This window comes from Propithecus coquereli, unplaced genomic scaffold (assembly GCF_000956105.1).
Source record: "Propithecus coquereli isolate 6110/MARCELLA unplaced genomic scaffold, Pcoq_1.0 Scaffold147, whole genome shotgun sequence".
NCBI lineage: Eukaryota > Metazoa > Chordata > Mammalia > Primates > Indriidae > Propithecus > Propithecus coquereli.
This window is the reverse complement of record NW_012139080.1, coordinates 6543410-6553885: the sequence shown is the minus strand read 5'-3', so window position 1 is coordinate 6553885 and position 10476 is coordinate 6543410. Positions and strand designations below refer to the sequence as shown.

Genomic DNA, 10476 nt, shown 5'->3' with positions numbered 1-10476 from the left:
TGGCCAATGGATATATGAAAAAATGCTCAACATCACTAGTCATCAGAGCAATGCAAATTAAGACCACAGTAATGCATACTTACTCTAGTCATAATGGCTGTTATTGAAAAGATAAAAAATAACAGACGTTGGTGAGGATGCAGAGAAAAGGGAATGCTTATATACTGTTGGTGGGAATGTAATTTAGTAAAAATCTATGGAAAATAGTATAGATATTTCTCAAACAACTAAAAATAGAACTACAATTCAATCCAGCAATCCCACTATGGGGTATCTACCGAAAGGAAAGGAAATCCACTTATCAAGAAGATAGACACACTTGTATATTTATAATAGCACTAATCACAGTAACAGAGGTAAGGAATCAACCTAAGTGTCTATCAATGAATGACTGGATAAAGAAAATGTGGTATATATACACAATAGAATACTATCCAGCCATAAAAAATGAAATCATGTCATTTGGAGCAACACAGATGGCACTGGAGGTCATTATCTTAAGGGAAACAAGCCAGACACAGAAAGACAAATATCACATGTTCTCAGTAGTAAGTGGATGCTAAAAAAGGTGTACACATGGACACAGGGAGTGGAATGATAGACCATGTAAGACTGGGAAGGCTGAGGAGGTGGGAAGTGGTAAGTGATGAGAAATTACTGAATGGGTGGGTACAATGCACATTATTTGGGTGATGGATACCCTAAAAGCCCTAACTTGATCACTACACATGTAACAAAATTGCACTTTACCTCATAAGCTTATATAAATTTTAAAAAGTCTGTAATATGCTTTCACATTTGATTAACAATTTGGCAGGGACAGAATTCTGAGTTGAAAATACTTTTTTACCCCTCAGAAATTTGAAGACATTATATCATTTTTTGGTAGCATTCAGTGTTGTTAAGTCAGAAGTCATTCTGATATTTATTCATTTGCAGATAACCTATTTTTCCTTTCTTGGAGCTTTCAGGTTCTTTTGGTGCTGGTTTCTGAAATTTCACATGATGGTCCTAGGCTGGGTCTTTTTAATTCACCTTGCTATTAATCCTTTCATTTTAAAGAAAATGTTCTCCTTTAAGCTCTGGACATTTTATGTAATATTCTTTGATAACGTCTTTGATACTGCCTTCGATAAGTTTCTTCCTCCAGGTGTTCAGTTTTCTCTTTAGTGCACAAGTATTATTTGGATGTTGGAACTTTGGGACCAATCTCCCAAAGAGCTTACTTTTTCTTATATTTTCTTTTTTATTATATGTGCTTTTTAGGATATTTCTTAAATTCTTTCTTCTAATTCTTTGACAGTTATATTTTGACAATTATATTTCAAGAGAATTCCAAGCTCTCTTTCCTGATCTTTGAATATTCCTTCCTTTACAGATTATATTCTATGCATATCTTACACCTCTCTGAGGATCCTAATTAGATTTTATTAAATACAGAACATTTCACAAATTTGCATGTCATCCTTGTGCAGGGGCCATGCTAATCTTCTCTGTACCATTCCAATTTTAGTATATGTGCTGATGAAGTGAGCACCTAATTAGAATTTTGAAAACATTGTTTGAAGGCAAGACCATCGGGACTGTGGATTCTGACCCTTCCTTGAAGAGAGATGGATGCAGGGCCAGAAAGAGGAAGGGACCTGGTGGCTCATTCCTCTAAGGGGACCATCGGTTTGATTATATTGGTCTTTCATTTCTTGCTGTTCATATTTTTTAATGTTGGAGAATCACATTTGCCTGTCTGTAATTACTAACAAGGCTGGTGTAGAGACAGTCACTGGCCAACCTTACAATGGGATGAGGGGAACCGGTCTTCAAACTAAGGGCTGGCACATGTGAGGGGTGATATACTCTGGGAATCAGGACCACACTTGCATCCCGATTTTGCACAACTGTGGACATTGTGCTTATGGCTCTTCATTTCTCTTTCCCTTCAAGAGAGAAGATATAACACATTGCTCTACTATGTTTGAATGAGAATGTCAATTAGCACTTGAACTTTGCTAATTACTTTGCCCACCAAGCAAACAACCCAAACTGTCCAAATTACCAGTTTGGATGAGGGGTGCTGCAAACAAGGGGACTTCTTTGTTTCCCTAATACTCTTGCCTGTTAGCTCATTTGGGGACTGTGTCAACATGTCTTTTAACTGTGCTTACAGTGTCCTTTACAGTGTACAAAAGATTTAGATTTTGATACAAACTAATTATTTTCTTACAGATTTTGCTTTGTTACTTAAGCCTGCTTTAAAGGCCTCCCCATTCTTATGTTTTTCCTATAACTCTAAAGTTTAATTTTTTTTTGTTTAGATCCTATACACAGATGACATTTTTGTGCATGGTATAATAAAGGAATATGATTTGATTCCATTCGGACAGCTAATACTTCCAACACCACTTACTGAAGCATTAGTTTCCCCGATTTGAAATGTCATCTACGGTGTATCCAATTTCCAGATATACGTGGCTTCATTTCTTGCTCCTCTATTCTGTTTGTCTATTCATGTAACAACACCACTTTGTTCCAATGACTAACATTTAATCTTGTCTTGATAACTCACAAGGCAGTTTCTGCAAGACTGTTAAGGTTATTCTTGTATCTCGATCGCTCCATATACATTTTAGAATCAATTTTCCACATTCCATTTAAAGGACTAGCAATTTTATTGGCATTGCTTTCAACTTATAACCTCTTTAAAATAGTAACTATTCTATCCATGAACATAGAATATCCCTTTATTCTTTATTCCTTTAGAAAAGGAAGTTTGCTATCAAGTTGTTTTTTTTTTTAAAAAAAGATTATTCCTAGATATAGTTTCTGCTTTTATTGTCAAAGGAGGACTTTCTTTCTCCATAGTTTCTAATTGTTGGTACACTGACTTTAATATGTAGAAAACCTATCCACTAATTATGCTGATTTTGCTTACCAATTCTGATTTCCTTAGGTTTCTAAAAGAGATAGTACTGTTTGGAAATTATGGTAAATATACCTCCTCCTTTCTCATCTTTTTGAAACTCAATTGTGTTAAAAAAAAAAAAAAAAAAGTACTACATGTATTAGCGCCTCCAGGGCAATACTTAATTATGGTGGTGATCATTTTCACCCTTTCCTTGTTTCTAACTTGAGTTAATGGAAGAATGTGAGAAAGGCTCACAGAGATCTGCAGGCTTCTGTGCAGCTCCTGCAGTCCCGCTGAGGTCCTCACACTCCCCCGGTTGCAGCAGTGCCCACTGAATGCCATAGAGCAGCCTCCAGCACTTGGATTTGACTTGAAAGCACAGCAGACTTTCCAAGTGTTTCTTCCTGGGGCCAGGGCACCATACTTCAGAAGCCCATGTTGTCCTGGTGATATCCTGTCTGCCAGACTCAGCACACACCTTCAGCAAAATTTACAAGCGGTCACAGAGCTTCCTGTGTTCCTGTTAAGACCTCCCTTATCAAGCTGCCATACACCCCCAAGCAGGGACCTCTAAAGCTGCACATGTTCTTCAGTAGAGCCACCAAACCCAGACATGACACCACCCTTGATGTCAGAGCCAACCCACAAGTTTTTCCAAGGAGGGTGGGACTGGGCCTGATTATTATCTTTCCCTAAGAACTCGTGAGAGCTGGATGGGCCCTTGTCTCTCAGGAGGACCTGGAAACTCAACACTCCCCTAATCTGATCCCCAATCTCTTGCCAATACCTCAACTCCTTCCACTATCTTCAGCAAAACCTCTGTATTCTCAACTTATCCAAATTTTCCCTTCATTTTCTGTGTATTTATGTCAGCTAATTTCTCTTTTGTCTCCTTCCACTCCCCTACTACTCCCTATGGGATGCCTTCATCCTGGTTATGCTGACCACTTAGGCCATGAGTTTCAGAACATGCAAAACTGATGGAAGTAGAAAAGGAATGGACCCTGCCCCTGACAGTTTCAAGAGCTAATGAAGACTCTGGGGCAATGACTACATGTGGTCTTGGCTACATTGGCTATAGTTGCTAGGTTAGGTAAAAAACTGTTGTTAAAGAGCAAATATAAGAAATAGGGCATATACTGGTATTGAGTACCCATAGTAGACTATAGTAAACAGCTTTTTATCCTTATTTTCTATTTTTGAGAAATTCTTTCTTCCTATTTTTCAAGAATTTTCCACCACATCAGTCTGGGTTGGGGTACTTCCTACTGAAGATGAAGGGGCCAGACCCTCCCTCTCTCCCACCCTGGCCTTGGTGATGGGAGCATGTGACCTAGATAACAAATCACACATGCACACACACAAAAATGCACACACGTGCACACGCACCACACACGTACACACATGGCACTCTCAATCTCGCTGCCTCCCTCAGGAGCAGCTGGGAAGTGTTTCAGATGGGGCTGCAGTGCCTGTTGGGTGACACTGATGGCAGTACAGCAACAGCAAACAGCAGAGCCTCAGAGAAATGGTGGTGATGACCTGGCAGCACCAGGACCATCCAAGCCAGACCTTCTGGAGCAGGCCATGCTGGGCTCATGCTGCCTGTCTGGTGGTTCCACCTTGTTTTCCCAGCCTTCCCACTGATTCCGTGGGCTAATCCATGTCCTTCCAATAAATTCCTTTCTTGGTCTCGGTTAGTCAGTGTCAGCTCCTGATGCCTGCAATTAGGAACTCTGAATGATACGCCACCACCCCGCCAGGGATTCTATGGTGACCAACACCAGGGGGCGCCACTGTCACAAAACAAAAAATGGCAGCCTTGGAGTTACGCAGCACGGTGCCACACAACCTATCTATGTGACAGCAAGAACTATATGTCAGTGTGTGTCTAAAGTATAGAATGCAGAATAGGAAGATAAAAAATATTTACTTAATTACATATTTAGACAACAAAAACAATTGTTTTATAATCCCAGTACTTTAAGCTTGGGCTTCCTGGTCCCTCACACATGTATTTAACTCCTTTTGGTCACTTACTGCCCCAATAATCTTGGGCAGGTTACTCAGCAGCTCAAAAATGGGGTTAATAATGGGTTAGTTACTCTCCTGCGTTTCATTTTCTTTGTCTGAAAAACGGGGACAATAATACCTACTTCGTTGGCTTGTTGTGAGGATGTAGAAGTCAAGTCACACAGCACAGTGTCTGGCACATAGTGGGCATCTGAGAATTACTAATTCCTGTCCCAGCGTCGATAACATAATCAATCCGGTCTTTGCACGTGTGCAAGCTCCTCACCAAAGTGCGACCATCTCCAGTCGGGGCCGTCATTCCAGCTGTGCTGCGCTCTGAAGCAGTACGACCTCAGGATGCCAGTTCCAGCGCTTCTGGCTTCCACACCTACAATGCTCACGCTGTCACTTTCCACGTGGGTAAATCCACTGCAGAGAAGGGGCACACTGGGTGTCAGTCAGGGAAAAGGACACACATTTCAGCAGTAAAAGCCTTTACGTGCAGATGGAGCTCAGCCTCCTGTGCCTTCTCCCACCCAGCCGGCCCTATTTCCACCTCTTGTTTACTCTGCGCTTTGATTTGAGAACCTAAATTCATTTGTAATAACTGGCAAATATTATCACTTTCTTAAGTGGGAATATCAATTCTGGGCCCTCCTGACAGCAGCTGCCTGAGTCATAATGATTCCAGCTTGTCTAGAAACTTCTCCTTTATAAAAGCCTTGATGGATTTAAAAAAAAAAAAAAAAAGGAAGAGAAAAAAGAAACTTCTAATAGAGGAGAAGGGACACCCAACCTAACCTGGGCAAGCCTGAGACATTTCCTCAGAAATTAGAATTTACCTTCAATTGCTGATCAGTCTCATTGCTCTCTTGAAGGAGAGACATATAAACACAAGAGCTAACGGGCGTAGCCATTTTCCATGAGGTCAGAGTCAGGTTCCAACCCAGGCTTTCTTGTGTATTACCTGGGACTTTGGGCAAAATGTCCATATTTCTGAGCCTCTGTTTCATCTGTTAAATGTGCGTGATGCCCACTGCATGTGGTGGGTTTGCACATTATGGGAGATAATGTCTATAATGCATAGCTAAAGCTAGCAATCTGGTTTCTCAACACGAGAGGAAATGGAATCTGAGCTCTGGCTTGTCTCAGGTCCCAGTTAATAAGGGGCAGGCTGCGCTTATAGCTCCAAGTCCTGTTAAGACCCTTTCCAACATTTCCTTAAGAAACACTGGTTGGTAGGCCACATACGGCCATTTTACAGGCAACGTGAAGGGAAACAGAGCCAATTACCTGGCCCATCTGTGGGATCCCCCAAGCAAGTGATAGCAGCTCTTGAGGATGGGAAATTTATTTTCTTTATTCCACACGTAGATTCGCAAAGAGAGGTCAAAGGAAGAGGTGATGACTCGGCTCGGATCCTTGAAATGAAAAGTCAAATGAGGTGTGGATGTGGACTCCTTAAGGCAGAGAGCTGTGGCATGGGCAGCGGGCATCTACTCACCACCCACATGGACGAACTCACCACCCACATGGACGTGATGGGCCTCTGGTGGTCCTGGAAGGCTGCCAGCTGCAGGCCGTGAATGGTGAACAGCACCAGCTTTGCCTCTGAGACCAGCAGGATCACCTGAGAGCCATGGCCCTTCATGAGGTGAGGAGGCATCATGGTGTCTGGCAAGAGGAAACTGGCGATCTGTTGTACTTTTTGAATAAAAACACACAGGTTGGCTTCTCTGCAATAGATATATGCCTCTCATAAGATGATGTGGTTCATTGAAAAGAGTAACAGCTTCGCAGTCAGACCTGCATTCAGCCCTGACCCGTGCATTTACTTCCCTGAATCTCCAGTTCCTCAGCTCTGAAACACTGACGGTGATGCCACACTCACAGGGTGCTGTAGAGATGCAATGCAAGACGCTCATGCAGTGTTTGACACGTATCACTCAGGGAACGGGGCTCCCTTCCTTCTACCTTTTCTCATCCATGATAAGGTGATATAAAAAATGGCCACATGAGAACTATGATATTTATGACATCTGTCAAAAACTATTGTTAAAGATACTGTCCTTTATACTACATAGCATTCCTTTTTTTACCAGGAAAAAAAAACACCTCTCATGAAGATCTCATGCATTTTCTCACATCAGACAAGCGGTTATATTATATATCCTGTCTTCCCTTTTTTTCCCCTGGCTGCCAGGAAGCTCAGAGGAAAATTTATGGTCAAATAATGATATGAAAACAAACAAACATAATACAAAAGAAAAAATGCTAAGGACCAGCGGCAAGGCCTGTCAGAGTGATGTGGGGTTTGGGAAATAGAGAAGGAGATATAGTGGAGAGGACTGTGGGTCTTACTTTCCTGCTGGACTAGGAGCTCCTTGGGGATAAGATAGCTATGGCTTTTATTCACCTTTGTACGTGGTTGGTACTGAGAACAGAGCCCCTGACGTAGTCAGAATAGAGGCAGGAATGAATGGAAGCAGGAAGACCAGCAGAAGAGCAGAGACTGGAGGGAATCAGTATTTTTTTTTTTTTTTTGAGAGAGTCTCACTGTGTTGCCCGGGCTAGAGTGCCGTGGCCTCATCCTCGCTCACAGCAACCTCAAACTCCTGGGCTCAAGCGATCCTCCTGAGTAGCTGGGACTATAGACATGCGCCACCATGCCTGGCTAATTTTTTCTATATATTTTTAGTTGTCCAATTAATTTCTTTCTAATTTTAGTAGAGACGGGGTCTCGCTCTTGCTCAGGCTGGTCTCGAACTCCTGAGCTCAAACAATCCACCCGCCTCGGCCTCCCAGAGAGCTAGGATTACAGGCATGAGCCACCGCGCCAGGCCTGGAGGGGATCAGTATTGAATGTCTGAATCCCAGAGGCACACTGAGGGCCTGGCACCTAGCAAGTGCTCACTCACTCAACCAATATGTAGAATAACAAAGAGGAAAACCTTTGTTGGGACACTATACCATTATATTTCACTAAGACGAAAGAAAAAATGTCCCCAAGGAAACGTAAGAAACCTGTGCTGGAATCACCATACTGCAATGGTGGTGACACGCAGACCTGCCGGTGTCGGCAGGGGGACCCTTACCCAGAATGTTCACTCTATCCCTGGACTTCTTGGCCCCCAACTCATAGGTTGTGACAACCAGCTGCATGCCATTGTCATTTTTGTGCATTACAATCAGCCTGGCTGCCTCTCCGGGGGCCCAGCAGCTTCTGGAAGTCAGCCAGATGGGGAGGGTAGTGGAGACAGGAGGCTTGTCTTCCAACGGGTGCAGCAAGGACTGAGTGTAGAACACCTGGGGAAATACCGTGCATGGTCACATCGCAGGTGAGGAAGGGGGCTTCTCAGACCCGGGAGCACTCGGCAACACTGCCTATCTCTGCCACCCTAGGGGCCTGGCCGGGGAAGCTGGCTCTGCCCGCGCGCCCACACCTGTTCTATGGGGCCTTACAGGGTGGCCAGCGCCACTTTTGAATCCTCTTTTCCAGACTACACACAAGACCTAGGGCTTTTCAAGAGTAATCCGAGCCCACATCTGACCCCTCTGGAAACATCTTGGCACTGTGATGGATGAATCAAATAAACGGTGCTTCTGTTTTTGAACAATTGTGGCTAATGTTTTGCCGTTGCCTCCAATGACTTCCAGTGCATTCCTTTCCTATCTCTTTAAGCCTCCTCTAGAACCCTAGGACCACATTTTCGGAGGGTCCTGGAGGCCCCTCCTGTGGCCTCTCTGCACCCAGCTGCTCTTCTCTGACCACCTGCCTGCCTGGCTAGCAGGTCCTGGGGCTCCCGGTCCATTCCTGCACTGTGACACACACTCTCTCTCTCTCTGCATCACCAGTGGTCTGCTTTTTACTTGGCTCTAATTTCCTAATTCAGGCCCTGGCCCTCAAAAGGGTCCCCATCTCCTGCAAATGCCTGGCCGCCTCTGTGCCTGTGAATCGTCCGCTCTCCAGGACTCGGTGTCAGAGGACCAGGCCGGGCGCCCACTCACACGACTGCGACGCAGGAGGCGCTGCAAAGCCCCGCTGCCTTCCTGCTCCTCTGTGCCTGACCTGGTGACCTTCACTCTCACGCCCTCACTGAAGCTCTGTCCTCAGGTCTTCAAATGGCTCCTGAACGTTTCCTCCAAGATGTCCGTAAGGCCCCAAACCTGCTCAAAGCTGAGGGCAGGGCCCTGGCCCCTTCCAGCTCACAAGTAACGGCAGCCTGGGAAGAGCAGAGTCTCCGGGGGCAGGAGCCCTGAGGACGAATGCCAGCACTGCCACCGACTCAGCAGTAGCCCGTGCCAGAATAGCTTTTGTTGGGAACAGATGCCCAGGAGGAGCAGAATGTGGCTCTCAGTGAGCAACTCTGGACCCGGGCCTGCCCCTGCCTGGCCGTGGGCTTGGTGCTGTGCGAGGAGCCGCTCCCGGCGTGCAGCCCACAGCCCGGGCTGCCTCACACCCCCTAGGGACAGGGCTCGGCGGACACTGACCTCTGGGCCCAGGTCTGAATTCTCTGTAGACGCAGACACCCACTGTCGGTCAGGAGAGCAGGTGAGACTCACAGGGGTGCTGGGAGACACGGGCACCTTGGAGAGCAGGCGCAGCTGAGGCACCGTCAGCGTGCAAAGGTTCCCTCCCGCGCAGGCCGCCTGCAGCAGAAAATGAACCGGCGCAAAACCACAGCGTGAGAAGCGCCCCAGCACCAGGCTTGGGAGGAAGCATCGTCGCCTTTTGGAAACAGTATCTGTCTCCAAAGGACAGAGAGAACGGCTGCTTAAGTGCCTCCCTCACAGGGTGCACCTGCCTGTTATTTTTAAGTTGTGTCTTAGAATAGCTTTTCAAACACACAGGCAAAAATGAGCATGTTCAAACAACGTGTAAGTCTTTAGCGCAAAAGTCTGGTGTGTGACCCCCGGTGCCCCTTCTGTCCCCTGGCACAAGCATACTGTGCCACATGGCAGTGCTGTTCTGCAACCTGCCTTTTCATATTTTTAACACTCCTTCGAAATCTTTCCACATCAGTGGACATTTCCTTTCAATTTTTTACTTCCTCTCATACTGATGGAAATTTAAATTCTTTACAAATTTTGTTACTACGAACTCCAGCTGCTGCAATGAGCACACTCCTACACACGACCCTGTGCACAGATGCCAGTATTTCTTCGTGGGAAATCCCTAAAACTGGAATTACGAGGCCAAAGAGTATGCATATTTAACGTTTAACAGAAAAGAAGCAACCAAGCTTCCAAAAAAGCCTCAGACTATATTCCTATTCACCATGTAAAAAATACCTATTTCTCTTCATCCAACTTATTATAATATTAATCTTTAAAAATGTTTGCTCCTCTGATAGGTGCAAAGTCTTATTTTAATATCACCGTCTTGATGACCAGTCAGGTTTTACACCTTCACATATTATTGGCTATTTGTACTTTATTCTGTGAATTCACTACTCATTTCTTTACCTATTTTTCTACTAGATTTCTGCTCTTTATATGGTCTGATATAAATTCTTTGTTAAACAAAATACATTGTTTTCTCATAATTTTTCATGTGTCTT

The 10476-nt window shown here is 44.6% G+C and overlaps 1 protein-coding gene across 1 annotated transcript in view; it reads right to left on the bottom strand.

Annotated features, from left to right (window-relative positions):
- Positions 1-4903: 4903 nt before the first annotated feature.
- Positions 4904-10476, bottom strand: part of LOC105806820 (F-box/WD repeat-containing protein 12-like) — a 31821-nt gene continuing 26248 nt past the window's right edge. Inside the window, exons 6-10 of the mRNA XM_012640023.1 lie at positions 9407-9565; positions 8011-8221; positions 6441-6619; positions 6209-6336; positions 4904-5344 (exon numbers count right to left, since the gene is read on the bottom strand). Of these exons, the coding sequence (XP_012495477.1) occupies positions 5167-5344; positions 6209-6336; positions 6441-6619; positions 8011-8221; positions 9407-9565 (855 nt within the window). The 3' untranslated portion in view covers positions 4904-5166. The remainder of the gene's footprint in view (positions 5345-6208; positions 6337-6440; positions 6620-8010; positions 8222-9406; positions 9566-10476) is intronic.